Raw genomic sequence first — 16,315 nt, 5'->3', positions numbered from 1 at the left:
GTTTTGCTTTCGTAAAGAATCACCACCTTGCTGGATGCAGAATTTTATTTTTAAACCTCACACTGAATGCTAACATTTAGCGCTGAAAACCAAGTGAGTTGCATCTTTTGCACATCACTAATCTGGCTTTACCCCCTGGGAATTACTGCAAATGAGTCATTTCTTGTGTGATTTTTTTTAAAATGTTATCATCTTTTCATCATGGGAAAAGGTGATACCAGAGTGGATGTAGTTTGGTGTGAAAGTTTTTCATTTGGCTTTTCAGGCATAGTGAAAGCTCTTTTGTCTGTGGAACCAAAATACAGCTTATTTTCTTTAAACCACCGCTGTTTCTATTTGCAACTAAATTTTGCTAACAATATGAAGTCTTGAGCACGACAAAGGCAAGTCTACAGAACTGGTGGCAATTAGAAACCCGTGTGTAATACCAAAAACTAGCTTTTGTAGAAAATGGTCACATTTTCCTGCTACGTTTCGATTCCTGTGGTTGAATATTTAAACAAGGTTTTCTTAGTCTAGTGTTACACTCCTACATCTGTTTAATAAAAAAAACCCCTGGAAACAAAATTTGATCTGAAGTGTATGCAGCTATGATGAAAATATACGCCTAGATTTTATTTTTAAAAAGACCATGATGAATAATTGTAAAAGCCTTTGGAGCTTTTAATGTAGTCATCCTACATCATGTATTTAACTCTTAGTAAATATTTAATACAATTTGTAAGGACAACTTGTTTTGTGAGATTCTGGACTCTGGTGATTCGGAAACTTTAATGCCCAAAATTGTATTATTTTGTTTACTTGGATGTTTTGACTCCAGCCTAAGATACCAGAACGTTTTGATTCAAAACTGATTTGAATTTGAAACTGTCTATAGTTTCATGAACCTTGACAGATACAGTCCCGTATGACGAAGAGTAACACTTGAACATGATGCTGCCTCCCCGATGTCTTACAGAAGATATTCTTGTTTGATTTGTAGGCCAGCAGGAATTATGGCCCAAATGTTCATGCCTGGTTTCATCAGACTATGAAATATTCTCCCTGATGGTTTTGTGAGATTTTAACCAGGCAAGAATATTTTCTTTGGAACAAAATGTTTCTGTCTTCCAACCCATGTGGAAAATATGGGGAGTTGTTGATGCATGTACAAAAAAGAAAAGAAAAGAAAAAAACACCAACCAGAAATTCGTGCATCTCCTTCACAGTTGCTGAACACATTTCATGTCAGCTGTACATATATCGATGCTCTACCATTTCAAAATAAGACAAAAGCTACAATTTTGATGTTTCTGCTTTTTCTTTGTCAATTCTCAAACCTGCTCAGTTTTACTTGGCAAAATTTTGATTTAGGAAGAAAAACCCTCACTCGGTTTTACTCTTCCCTGTAATCAGACTTCCCTTTCAACTCATTTAGACTAATAATTTTATTTCAGCCATTCATTAGCTTTGGTAAGATCAGTTACCAGATCCTGCATGTGAATAACTCCCTTTGATGTTATTTTAATCTCATGAAAAGCACTAGAAGTAAAGAAAGAAACCATTTTTAAAAGGATACCTTTCATTCCAGTTTAGAAAAATGTTTCAAAAAATGCAAAATTTCAAATGAAAAGACATTTGAAGTCATGCACAGTTTCTAAGTCAGAAACATGCAAATATAAGCATTTTTTTTTATGACAAATGCTTGTTATCCTGTGCCTGTAAAGAGCAACATAAGAGTAAAATCACTTAGAGTCAGAGGGTAAGGTCCAATTCCCTTTTATGTCAGAAATCAGTTTGAATCATTTAGATAGATTTTTTTTTCATGTGTCAGGTGTTTACATGAAAAAATGTATTTATGTGTTCACCTGCTCTTCACAGCTACACTCGGCGTGTTGTTGGGAATGGAATCAGAGCTCAGAGTGCCAACCCCGAGGTCAAAGTAAAAGGAGAAGACCCTGTAATAAACCAGATCATCGACAAATTAAAACACATCAACCAGGTGAGATTCTTTCATCCTTTGTGGATTTTATAGAGAACTACATGATTTTACTCTCATTTTCTTCAAATCTATATTTACATGGTTCATTTTGTCAGACATAAGGTAACTATGCCCACAGGAAATCTGTTAATTCCCTTTGCTTCTTTGTTAGTTTTTCATAAATTGAGATGTCTCTCTTGTTTATGAGACTTAAGCCTTTCACTTTTTACCTTTAATTCTCATCAAAATGATTTATATTTTTTTACCCTCTCTTATATTCCCGGTAAGTACCAGCACACAGAAAAATAGTCACGAATGCAGAATCATTTCTAAGGCAATGAATGAAAAAAAAATCAATCATTACACATTTAGAAAGCCATTTGGTCTGCTTTGTGTGCCTTCATATTTACAAAATCCGTTTTTTTTTTTTTTTTTTTTTTTGCTCTTGTCAAAATCAATGTGGCTTTTTCTACCTGCCAGTCTGCCTTTATGTGCATGTGTGCTGCCATGGCACCTCTCAGCGCTGTTTATCTCTCCGCATGATGAGATTAGAGCAGTTTACGGGAGCACTTTTCTTTCCTCTCGCCTCAATAACAGCTGCTCTGGCTGCATTTAGGCTGTCGAGCTGCAGCGGCAGCTTCAGATGTCTGTTGCTTCGGGTTCCCAAGTGGCGGGCTGAAGGCCAGGTCATCTCTCTTGACCTCATACTGGCACCCCCTCCTTCACTAATTCTCACCATCTGTGGGGTGTCAGAACACATAAATCTATATCATAACCATCAGAGAGCCTCTGTTCTGCCTGGTTGACATTCACTGTGTGTGTGCAGTGTCTTTTGCCTTTTTTTGCTCTTTGCATCCTAAATGTGTTTTCTCATGTGTCCTTTGGTTCTGTGAATTTTTTAGTTTCAGCAGGAAAGATTGTTTTGTAATCTTGAATACTCGGGGATGGCTTATCTGATTTGGAAATGGTTTATGTGATTTACTTTAAATACTATGGAACAGATTATGATTATGAGCTCTGCCCAGATTGTATAATCACCTACAATCTGCTGAGACCAAGTATTTCAGCCAGTGTCATTTTAAATCCCATGTTGTTCTTTCCGTTCCAAGTTGTTAGTTTGACGTGTTTTATTATGTTCAATGCTTTTTTACATTTTCATAACATTTTAAATATGCCTCTCATTATATTTTGAGTTCTCCCATTGCTCTCTCTTATATTGTAACAAAAATAATTTGAAGTTCTTTTCAAATCTACATGCCAGCAGCTGGACATGTAGATGAAAAGCTAACTACAGCTCTCTCCACATATTGGCTGTCTTGATGAAGATGAATAATAGATTCAAAAGCAATCAATGTTTCATCGCAGCAGTTAACTTTCACTTCAGAAAATATAGAAATTTCAAACCCCTATTTTGAGTATATTTATTTATTGAGTTGGGAAATATTTCTGTGAATCAAATGTAATGTAATTCTTTTTTTTGGCTCTAGTGGCCTTTTTATTTGATAGTTAATTGACAGGGAAGTGGGTAATGAGAGAAGGGGGAAGACATGCAGCAAAGGTCGCCAAGGCCGGGAATCGAACCTGCGACAGCTGCGTCGAGGACTTAGGCCTCCATATGTGGGTTGTGCTTAACCCCTGCGCCACCACAGCACAACCTGTAATTTTCTTCTTTTTTTTTTTTCTTAAATAACTGATAGCTTTTGTGTTGACGAGAGACTTTCAAACTTTATTAAATAACATCCGGCTTCTTGTTTCGCTGAGCCATAGATATGTTGCGGCACAGAAGCTTTTTTCTTTTAGTTACTCTGCAATACAGACAAGACAAGAGAACATGCCACTTAAGAAAGGCAGATGTATGTTGCTTTTCAAGCCTTGGAATGACTACAATAAAATAACTACTATATATATTTACCAACCAACAATAAAAACACATTTAAAAAAAACTCAAACTGTGACAACTAGAGATAGAAGCTCCAAAAGTGCTTTCCAGTTTGGTACGTACACATCTTGAACAAAACAATTGTGTGTTCTTTCTGAAAGAGTTTGAGAAAATAATGTACAATATTTTTAATTGGTCATTTTCTTTCCTTTTGACAATAAAGGTAGCTAAACGTACCTTGGCTTGGAATAAGGTCTTTTTCCCCCATCAACTAAATAAATTAGGTAAGTGAAAAAATGTGGGACTAATTAGGCATTCTCCCTGAAAAATATCAATAAAATAAAAGATTGTTGCCGCTCAATAAGTCCACACACAACAAGCACTTGTTTCTAGGAATATACTTGTCGTGTAATTCTATTTATTTATTCCTAACAAGTTTTATATAACCACCAAGGCAGACTGACAGTACCTTTACTTCTAACTGAATAATTTTTATTTTCTGTTATTCTGTAATTTTTTGACCCAACTCATTTTCAGACAAATTAGGACTTAAACCCGAGGCTGATGAGAGTTGCCGTTTTTAGGCATCGTTGTAATGACTAAAAATAGCAGAAAGGCACGCCAGTGATGAAGCACTGCAATTTGACAGACTTAATGTCAGTTACGTTTTTTTGACGAATACACTTGGATGCACACGGTTGAGCTATAATTGGGAATCAGTGAGCCAAATCCAGAGACACACGGGCAGCTGACCAGTCATAAAAACGGATTTGATGCGCCTAATTTAACTTTGTGTTTTGGCCAAAGAGGCTGCACAGGTCACACTTTCTGAGCTCCATGCAGCAACACAGGTGGACAATTTGTAGTGTTTGAAACCATAAAGCTGTTTTGGGGATGTTGTTGCATATTAGTGTGGGTTTTATGATACTCTAATTCACACAGACGGGGATTCGTAAGTGAAATATGTAGGAAAGGTGCTAGCAAAAACCACTGGACCAGTATGCTTAACATGATGGTCAGAATGGGTAATGGAAGCCATGTTTTATAATGTGACTAAAACTTATTGAACTTTTGATAACTTAGTGTAATCTGTTCCTCTAACATTTAGAGCATGAATAAAAATGCATCCTTACTGTGATGCATTGTGTTGGAGATGCATATTCATGTCAGGAAGGTGTCACATGAGGGTGATGGGAATCAAATTATATTTGCATACAGATGTGAAAAAAGTTATGATAAGCCTTTAAAACATTGAGGACTTTATTCAGGGATACTCACATGTTCATGTCTGATCTAATGTTTTAATCTCTGGAAAAGACCACAAAAATTAACCTTGTTTTGCTAAATGCATAAAAAATGTCTGTCTAATCACGCTAAAAAGTTATGAGGTACAGGCAGCCTCCCCCCTCTTTGGTGGAAGAAGCCTCAGTGAGATGTTTCTTGTTGCTTCCTAACAATCCCTGAATTCTGCCCACTCTTCATTTTCAGCAGAGAGATGATGAGACATTTCTTCACATACAGCAAGTCACCCTCCAATATCTTGATGAGATCAATATCTGGGCTTTGACTTTTTCGAGTGCCTTCTATTTTTTTTCATTTTTAGCTAGTCGTGGTGGATTTGCTTGATTTTGTTTTATTTTTATTTTACAAATGGTCTCACATTTTCCACAGTAGCAGGATTTATGGTGTATTCTGTGATAGCCAGCTTTTTGCTTCACATTTTATTTGAGGTTATTTGGATTTTCCCAAACATGTCCTCTCTGGTGTCCAAATGAGAAATTTGGACACCAGATAATATATAGTCACGCATGCATGTTCAAGTAAGCACTTTCATATCAATAGTAGCAAAAGCCTGCTGTAGGACCTGCATGATATTTTAATCCCTTGCGAGACTCATAAGCTGCTGCAGCCTCAGAAAGCTCTTTTGATCTTGCTGTCGTGTTCACTTTCTCTTCAAAAGTCAGAAGGACACCAAACTAAATGTCTGAGCTATAAACAGGACAAACCTCCTTCAAAATCCAGGGTTGTGATACGGTGATGTGGGGCATTGCATTGTATAATGTCTTTTGTTTTCCTTCTTTATATAAATTACTTAAAACGTTCAGCTTTGTTAACATAAATATTAAATATTCATATGTCCAAATATGCCAGAAAAGCACTTTCACTTGATTGTTTGTCTGGGCTTTAATGAGGCTAATGTTTACATTTGCAAAGCTTAAAAATAATTTTAAAGTTTCATCTACAGGAGTAAATTTCATGCCAGGCCATTTCAGCTTCCCAAGCTATGTTTTTTTTTTTTTTTTACATTTTAAATATGCTTTGCAAAAAAGCATATTTATACAGAGAAAAGTTTATTCTGAATACTGTATTTGTCCAGGTGTATAGACTATTACGATATCATACTATATAATCTTTAGTAAGTATACTGAAGCAGGTATCATTTTACTATTTGAAGTTCAAAATTTTATTAAATAGGACCATCATCAGTTGTTTAGTTTTATTTCTCAGAAGTTAATAAGTCAAATTTGCTGAACAGTTAAAAGAGACTCTGGGCTATCTAGTTGCTGAATGGTTGATTATTAGTTTTTTAATAAGCTCAGCTGGCTGAGCGGTTTTCTTATCCGTCATAAATTACTCTGCCTCCTACCTAAACAATGACCTTTGTGCAATTATAACACCACATTTGATTCATGTATGTGTTTTAAATAATCTTTTTTAAAAATTGACAGCTCAAAATAGGCACAAATAAAATCATTGTGTTTGTTTTTTGGCAGATCACTAAGGTTAATTATAATGCATATTTGTCCCCCCAGACATGTTTTCCTTTAAAAATGTCTCTGAGATGGTTTTTGTTTACCCCCTGTGTTGCTGTTCTTTTCCATCTAATTGAAAAAACAACAACGATGATGTGCCTTGCAGTCTTAATGCCACAAATTAAAGTCCCTTTTTCTATGTGGACAACCTTAACAAAGGTGTTGCAAGTCTGTCAACCGCAGTTAGAAATACAAATATCCCCCTGGCATAATAAAACAGAGTCCCCATTAGTCCCTGGAAATACAAATAGCGCAAATGTAAAATGTCAGAGAGTGAGAGTGTTTCTGTTAATTAAAAGAAACTGTGTTGTGTGATTGTTGTAATCTTTTAGCCCTTACATGTGTGGCGTATAAAGTAATTAAGATTCTACAAGACATTTCCAAACATCACATTGCTGCTTTCGTCGGGTTGTAAATGTGACTGGCCACGACTAACCCAGGAACAAGTATCTGCCCCTTGGGGTCTTTGAGTTGTTTGCAGATTCTGAAAGTGCAGATTCTAAGCTTTATAATGATGTCAAACGCATAGAAATAAGAAAATGAAGAAGCATTGGCCATTTGAATTTTGGGATACTAAACAAGATTGGGGAGAAATCAGCCTTCAGTTTTTTGTTTTTTTTTTTCTAAAGAATTACTCCTGAACCTGATCAACTACCTGGGCTTATTAACAATTAAGCAAGAGAACAACAGAAGATAATAGACACAACATGTTACACAGTATTGTTTTTTAGCCCAAAGAAAACATGATGTAAATAATCATTTTATTTTATTTTTTTATCAGCTACAAGATGCAGTTTGTCAGCATGGCAGACACCACTGCTCATTCACCTGGCCAGAGCTTTTATCATCCTAAAAAGAATAAAAGTTCTGAGGCTCACTCCATGAGAATCAGGAAAGTATTCCTGGAGACATGAATATGTCCAATCATACAAGCAGTCCTAGCATTTTTTTTTTTTTCCTCCAGTATTTCTCTGCTGGATGTTGTCGTCTCTGAAGTATTACATTTCTAACAGCATGTTACCGGCGTAGGTTCAAGGTGCTATGATGACGATATTAATTAGCCATGTGTTTTCTTCAAACTTGCATCTTATTGGCCGAAAATAATTACACAAGCGTATGAGAGAGACTGTGAATTTCCCCCATATCCCAAAACAGCTCGGATTTATTCTGTAAGCAAGCTGAATTCAAACACAAGGTTTACCACTTTAAAACCTCTGAGAATGCTACTTGAAGCATGGAGTTGATTCTTCATCACCTCAACTAATATATGAGTATTTTCTGAGCTAGTGGTGGTTTTTATCTATTTCTTTAATTTCTGTGCTAGCGACTTGCTCCTGGTTTTCTCCTGATAAGTCACAAGTATATTTTCATTTAATGCACAAAAGTGTTTTTATACTCATAGCTGAATTGTGAATTTCTTAAAAGATATATATAAATCTTTTGAGAAAATTGCGCATCTATGAGCCAGTAAACCACTATTGAAAATATTAGTAATTCTTCTAGTTTCAACATTTTGCAGTGTTTTTTGTTCATTTTCTTTGGGTAAAAGTAGAACTATCCAATTTAGGATCCCTGCCTTGATTGTAATCATACAACAGAGGGTTCTCAGTTGTGTGATTTTGTAGTTAAAGCCAACTTGTGTTGAAACAACATTTGCCCTTCTGCACAAGTGCTTTTTGCCAGGACTTCATTGCGTGTGCCAGGAGTGCCTTCAGCACAAGCAGACAAAGCAGACAAAAAAAAAAAGAAAAAACGACTGCAGGGAAACCAGTGACCCATGCCTTGTCTTGTATGTAGTCACGACGCAGACCTCACAGATCAACGTTCGACAAGCCTGTCTTTGCCAAAGGGAATTTCAAGATTATGTTTGGATTTCATTTCAACAAATTCAAGTTGCAAGCAAAATAAACAATTGCACAGACATCTGGTTCCTCAAGACTAATTGTTCTCTACTGCTGGGTCAAATTGATTCTCAAAGGGAAGAGTTTTTGCCATGCTATAGGTGTAAGCCTCGTATTGATTAGTAATGTACTGACTTGCAGAATAATTCATCACTGGACATGGCTTCTTCATGTTGCTGATGCAAATAGGAAACATACAGTATAAACAAGCAGAAAAGGATGTGCTCTGACAGGTTTTGACTATCTACAATTTATTTTTTGAAATGAGAAAAGCAGAAGAATTTTCTGTGAGGTCAAAGTAAAACTGGATACCCTTTGTTTTTAAGTTTGGATGCAGCTTTTCTCAGAACCAATTTGTCTGCACAGCTGCTGAATACCTGTCATTTCTTAGGGGAGATATAGAACTACAGTGACTTGCAAATTCTCTCATAACCCTCTTCATATTTTGAAATATTGCAACGATACACTTTAATATATTTCAAAAATGGAAGGAAAATGAGCCATGGTTTTGAAACTCTTTTACAAACATAAATCTGAAAAGTGTGGTAGGGAGGACATCCCTGTGTACCTACACAGACCAAAGCACATGCCTATTCTTGATTGAATAGCTAAGACGAATGCTTATTTATCTCCATCTACTGATATGCAAGGCTGGTAAAGACTTGCTTGCAAAGTCTTGACTCAGGGGAGTAAAATACAAAACATGTTTTCACATTTTTAGGGAGACATTTTGAAAATTGACTCATGAAAAAGTACTTCAAAGTTTGTGGTTTTTAGGATAACAAAATGTAAAGCAAGTGTCATCATTCAGGATGTATTGATAATTTTCCGTGTCATAAATATGTTGCATTGATTGGTCATTAAAGACACGTTAATAAGTAAAAAAATCATTAATAACAATCATTAATAGAAATTAGAATAATTTCTATTAACTTGTTGCAAAGTAAGCACCGTCTTCAGCTACTGTAGAAACAACTTTGGATAGAAAATCTGTACACACTCATGTCGATTTACCAGTGCAATCTGGCCTCAACTACATAAACTAAAATTATTTATGACACCATACCAAATCATTCAGCAATTCCTCACTAATCTATTTAAGATGTTCAATTTACCAGTTACAAAACATTTTTGGCAAAACAGCAAATCCATGAACTTAGAGTAATGATGCTTTCATCTGATTAAGCTCAAAGCATTTTAGAGAACACATTTGAACTAATCAAAATAATTTCTTGTCTCTCAAACGTGAGTTTAGCTGATTTGTAATCCTACATTTATTTTTTGATTGGCTCACAGTTCTACATGACAAAGATAATTATAATGTCTTTTTAACATCGTAGTGTTTAAATTTATTTATTTTTTTCAAAGGTAATCAACTACTTCTAACACTTGCAGGTTTATTTGAACATTTAATAAACTGGTGTCATACCCCTCGTGGTACTATTTTGGTTTGTGAATGGGTTCATTCCTTATTTCTTAAAGAGCAATACTGGCCATAAACAACTCATTAATCTAATAATGAGCTTTTTAGTTTACATCAGCTTGTTTTTGTTTGATCTCCCATATTAGATCAATGTAATTATTTTTTAATTTGTTGTGAGAACTTCGTGAACGGCAGTGCCCTTTATTATTCCGTTTTAATAATAGCAGATCATTAGAGGCTCTTGGAAGAAGCCCTGGCATTTATTGCAGTGTGACAATGAAACTGGAGAACAAAGTGTAAGTAATTACTTAAAATGGGGTTATCAAAATTCTTTGGTTTCACCTGTAAGTTTGTAAAAAGGTTGGAAATTGCTTGTGTTTTAATACTGATGGAGGAGGATAAAACCGTGCAAATAATGTCATGAGCTGCAGCCCTTTTGTATACACATCAGGCACAAGTCAAGAGGCAGCTTGTGTTCACAGTGCTTGAGTCTAGTTTGCATGATCATCTCGCTGGGATTTAATTTGCAAATAGCTCTGACTGGCATCTCTCTCTCTAACCGCTGAAGTGCAGAACAAGTGTGAACCTGCATGTCTGACCTGGATTGTTTTTCAGCATCTTTCCCAAACTTTTCTTTTTTGTTTTCTTTTTTTTAGGTGTTGCTATATTGTAATACACAACATAGTACCTTCTGAACTTGTAATCATCTAATTCTCAAGTAATTTGAACACTTTAGTAATACTTGAGAAATGCACAGCTTGTTTTTATGTGCGTTTTGAAGTCAGCGCAAAGTCCTTGTGAAGATAGAAATACATACTGTATGTATGCATTAGTGTGTGTGTGTGCGTGCGTGTGTGTGTGTGTACTTAGTGGGGGTTTATGACCTGCAAAAATATCAATTACATATTCCAGTGCGCTCACTGATTCCATTGTACACATGAGCGATTACATGCACATCTTGCACATTACACTGTGTCAAGTTTCTATAATGTTGGTGCAACTTATTAATATCAAGAAAAAACACCTGAAATTACTTGTTCAAGTCTGCTTGAATGGCTTAAAAGAAACTGGAGAAAATACGGGGAAATACAGGCACAAGGTGATATTTTGCTCATGATGAAACTGTTTTCCCATTATTTATGAGGATAAGAATGATGCTTCTATGCAAATGTTAATGCTTAAGGATTCGTTTCTGCCTATCAGTAATGCTCTTTATGATTTCTATTTATTCGCCCCTGACCTTGACGAGGTGCAGAACCTGCTCCCACCCAGTTTCGCCTGGACCAAATGGAAATGCATCATTACTATTCCTCAGCCGAGGCTGCAGGAGAAACACAAAACAGCAATGCGGCTATTGACAAATCAATCATGCAATCCGAGTGAACAAACTGTGGATTTCATCATCTTCCTGATCAGCAGCTCTTTCATATGAATTATTTGTCGGCTCCTCTCTTTTTTTGCCTGTCTTCTCCTCCTGATGTGGTAAAACCCATCAAGAATCTATAAGTAGGCCCGGTCCCTGTGTCTCTCAATCAAAATCAGGGGCAAGCAGCTCCTCACCCAGTCTACAGGCTGAATTATTTACCACTCATTGATGTGGTGGTTGACCAGCAGTTTTGCTTGTGAATTATTCATATCCCCTCTCCTCTTAGTCCAAAGGATTAACACTCAAAATGTATTCACAGTTTATGTGTTTTGCTTCTAAATTTGCATACTACAATGCAGCATTTGAATGCTGTAAAAACCCAGTCAGAGAGCAAAGACAATCCTATTAATAAGCATGATCCAGGTCTCTCGATGTATGGCGCTGTAAGCAGCTGAACGTGACGCCCAAATACAGTTTGTTTGGTTAATTCCCGTAGAGCAGAATGTCAGGACTCTGAGAGGCATTCTTATGGGAAGCAAATCCCTAAACATGTGGCACCAAGACGGCATTAAAGTCCCACGGGACGTTGCATCGAAAACAGCAGTGTGCTGCATAATGATTGGTTTGTTTGTCTAACCCATGCTCATTGTGACATCCATTACACCACGAGATAAGGACAGTGAATAAAAACATTCGGGGTACAAATCCAGTTAAGCTGCACACCTGTAGATAACTCTATCTGAAGTGCTTGCATGTGCTTACAGTCTGGGCTGCTGCGGCAGCAACAGCATAATCCTTTGTGTTTAATTGGCTAAAATTTGAGCCATTCCAACTCCGTCCTTTCAGCAAAAATGGAAATATTGTCATTCTGCCTGTCTGTGGAAATGCAATGCAAATAGAAATAATGAGGAAAAACAAAATCTCTTTGTCAATAGGTTGTACTGATATGTCTTGTTAATAATTGAGTTAATGGATATTTGTTAATAAGGATAGTTGAATGAGTTAAACGTAGAACATTTCTGTGTTTAAACTGGTACTACATAGTTAAATGCTGTTCAGACAAAGTCATACTGTTTTCTTATGTTTGTTTTACTCTTTAGATTTCAATCAAGTCTTAAATATCTGATTTTCTTGGTTTGAAATGTCATTTCTTACCATTCATTATCTCAAAACTTGTTAACTAAACACTGATGCAGAAACAAAAGCGGTTCAACAAAAGAACATCATTAATCTCAGAAGTGCACGATCTTCCTTTCTTGACTTAGGAGCTAATGAAGCTGTCTGCCGGTCCGCTCGGTCTTTAAGATTCAGCACAACGGTCCGAACTTGTGGTTCTCCAAACGCAAACGTGACTCAAGTGAAAGAACCTTCTGACTGCCTTCTTTCTTAACCGATTATGTTACCACTCTGGGAATGCCCTCATCTCTCTTCTGCACCTGCAGTGCCTCGGCTCAGAGAAGTTTGGCTTCAGGCGTTACTGTGGCAGAATTCAGCCGCTGGAATTGATCCAACTCAGAACCACCATGACCCGCTGACATATGGTTTGCTTCAGGGGATTGTGGAAGGAGCAGACCTCCATTCTTAAAAATAAGAACTCTTTGTAGCCTTGTTCCCTTTTCTTACCCTCTTGCCACAAGCCTGAGCAACATTAGCCTTAATTACCCCTCTGCTAACTTATTTGTCTTTTCTACAGTTACTTCTTTGGGAAAGAAGTAACTGTAGTTACTTTCCTAAAGAAGTAACTTTCCTAAAGTTACTTCTTTGGGAAAGAAGTAACTGTAGTTACTTTCCTAAAGAAGTAACTTTCCTAAAGTTACTTCTTTAGGAAAGAAGTAACTGTAAAAGGGTTGTATTTGTGTTTTTACATCTTGACCTCAGCACTCCTACTTAAATAATACATGAGGTGATTTGCTACTTGCTACATGAAGCTAGGTTAAATCATTTTTAGGATAACTTACAGATTAGGAAATGGAAGAGAGTTAAAAAAAGAAACGGTGCACTGTATTTATTTACAAGCAATTTAGTGATATGTAATGTGACCAATGTTTTTCTCAGCAAATATATATTTTAATAGGGGTTAATAATGTGAAATTTACCCCAGATGTCAGTAACAGCCCAAGTACAAGTTGTACTTACAAAACTACACACAAATAAATCAATGCAAATAAGTGCATCACATAAACTATATGTGATTACTCATGAATAAATATTGTATTTATTGAAGTATCCCTAAAAAAATTCTGGAATTTGTAGAAAAAATATATTTAGTTTTCAATTCAGTTTATTTACAAAAGGTAATGTTTCTAGCACACTACAAAAACCGTCTATGCAATCCTACTGAGAGATTAGTTTAGATTAGTTTAATAACTAATTTAATCTTAGTTATTAAACAATGCAGTCGAGTTGAGTTTATTATTTTAATTGATAAAAAAAACAAACTTTCTATCTAAGCTGACTGCATTGTGTCACCGATCACTCCTCCTGCATGTAGAAAGTTTTAAACCTAGTCTTAAAAGTTGACAGGGTGTCTGCCTCCCAGAGTAAAACTAGGAGCTGGTTCCACAAAAAGGTAGCCTGATAAATAAAAGATTTTCCTCCAACTTTTCAAACCTTTAGGAACATCGATACACCTGAAGTCTGGGAACAAAGTGCTCTGTCAGGAACATATGGGACAATCACATGTCTGATTGAGGTGATTACTAAGGGATTTATATGCTTTGATGATCATTTTAAATTCTCTTCTGGATTTATCTAGAGAAGGTAAAATTAGGGAACTATGATCTCTTTTTAATATTTTCATCAGAACTCTTGCGACGGTGTTTTGGATGAGCTGAAAACGTTTTTACTATATTTGCGGAATGATGGTAAGAATTTGCAATAGTCTCGCCTTGAATAATATAAAAAGGGTTCATATGACAGTGGCACTGCACACTTGTCTCTAATTCGTTAAAGACGGAAATCCAGGTGCTACATTCTCATCCCATTCTAATTTCTGTTCTCACTGAACTCCTGCTTTCTTCCGGCTGATGCACTTGGTGTGGATAAACATACTGTCAATGCATGTTCCATGGAGAGGAAAATGGAAAATGACAGTCGGTATCTTGGGAGCCAACACATATCCTGACACTTTTTTTTTTTTTTTTTTGCTCTGACTGGCAAATATGATTATTGTAAGAGCTCTCCTCCTCCCTCAAGTCTAAGGACACTAGATCAGGCTCAAAGAGAATACTAAAGGACGTAAAAATGCTGTCAAAAGTTCTATCCAACCTCGTGGATCTCTCAGAACGAGTCGTTTTGGCAGATGAATCTGTTCCCTTCTGTAAAAGATAGAAGACAAATACGTGCTTTCAGTTGTCACCGATAGTCTGAAACCTTTTCTTATTTCCTGTGTTTGTGGAACCAGACGTGATAGATGTCAATGGAACAACATGCATCTCCAGAACGAGTGGTGATGATCCCCTTGCATTTACAGAGGGGCAGTCACATTGTTACATTTCTGTAAATGCACTACAGAGTGTAAGGTTGCAAATTGGTGCTGACAGCTGAGTGAAAATGTAAAGTATTAGACAGCAGCACGATCACATTTTTTTTCTGTTTTTTTTTTTGCCATTATGAATTCAAAAGCAGGATTTTAATTTAGTTTTTTTTTTTAATGACTCAAGCAATTAAGCCAAGCATATTCTTCCAGAAACAAATGAGCAAGTTTGAGGCAGTCCTGTTGTTATATTTCTCCTTTCTCCCTTTGGCTAGCTCCGGTGACGGATGCCAAATATCTACGCTAATAAAACTGTTGAACTGTGGAGCTCTCAACTGTGAACAAACAAGAACACAGGCTGTGTCATTAAATGATACTTCAAAAAGAACACAACAAACCAAATGTTTACTTTTAGGCACAGATTTAACGTTTTCATGTGTGTGTGCGTGTGTGTGTGTGTGTGTGTGTGTGTGTGTGTGTGTGTGTGTGTGCATGTTTGTGTATTTGTAGGTAATATTCATTATTTTGGCTACCTGTGGAGGGAAGCTGCCTCTGACTTGGGTGTTGCATGATATAATGCTCCAGTAGCATTTTCCAGATGGCAGAAGGGAGAAGAAAAAGTGTGTGTGTGCGTGTGTGTGTGTGTGTGTGTGTGTGTGGGCTGGATGACTGGTGTCCTTGATTATGCTCTGGGCTTTCCCTCTGCAGCCGGTAATGAAGATATCACACAGCCACAGTGGGTCTGTGCCAGTAAATTTTTGACAGGGACAGTTTCCAGGTCTGCACAGTACTGTACAGTACAGTGAAAAGTACTAATTCATTTATACAGTGATGCAGATTGTGAGCATCCACATTTTATGGCGCAGTGACGATATTTGAGCCAAGCCTCAGTTCTCACACCAAAGCTTTTGAGACAAGCCGCAAACTGGAGTCCTTCTTATGATTTTCAGAGCTGGTGATGGAAGTAGCTGGTATTATTAGAAAGTATGCGATGTGAATAGAAAAAAAAAATCATATTTATTCTGGACTGGAGTTTTCCAGGGTAAGTTGTTAAATGAATTTTAACTTCAGATTGGTACTTCGAAAGCTTTAATAAGACGTTTCCCCTCCTAAATATGTAAAGTTAATGGCTTCATCAGTCCGTTAAAGCAAGGTCAATTAGGTATTTGCCACTTTACCTTATTATTTCACATGCTTCATCTAGATGACTCTGTGTGGAAATCTTAAAGAGAACCAGCGAATACGAGCATTTACTGTTCTGTCAGTAGCATTCAGCATATCAGATGTTGTCTACATTTTGTTTTGCAGGATGTGCCATACATTTGTAAGAACTGATCTAAGTGAGCCACAGATTGTGCGGTTATGATAAAACACTGTTGTTTCATGGTCCATGAACATTCAAGGTTGTATTCCTCAGGGTTTAGTAGCAAAACTGGGACAGTTTATTTCTAATTAACCACAGGGAAATATATATATATATATACATATATATATATAT

At 36.5% G+C, this 16,315-nt stretch overlaps 1 protein-coding gene across 1 annotated transcript in view; it reads left to right on the top strand.

Annotated features, from left to right (window-relative positions):
* Positions 1–16,315, top strand: part of gpc5a (glypican 5a) — a 122,561-nt gene that overhangs the window by 56,884 nt on the left and 49,362 nt on the right. The window contains exon 7 of the mRNA XM_007553938.2: positions 1,861–1,981. Coding sequence (XP_007554000.1) covers positions 1,861–1,981 — 121 coding nt within the window. The remainder of the gene's footprint in view (positions 1–1,860; positions 1,982–16,315) is intronic.

The sequence above is a fragment of the Poecilia formosa genome, unplaced genomic scaffold, assembly GCF_000485575.1.
Source record: "Poecilia formosa unplaced genomic scaffold, Poecilia_formosa-5.1.2 Scaffold60, whole genome shotgun sequence".
In the NCBI taxonomy this organism is placed as follows: domain Eukaryota; kingdom Metazoa; phylum Chordata; class Actinopteri; order Cyprinodontiformes; family Poeciliidae; genus Poecilia; species Poecilia formosa.
The sequence above is the reverse complement of the archived record's forward strand: the minus strand, read 5'-3'. Positions and strand labels throughout refer to the sequence as shown.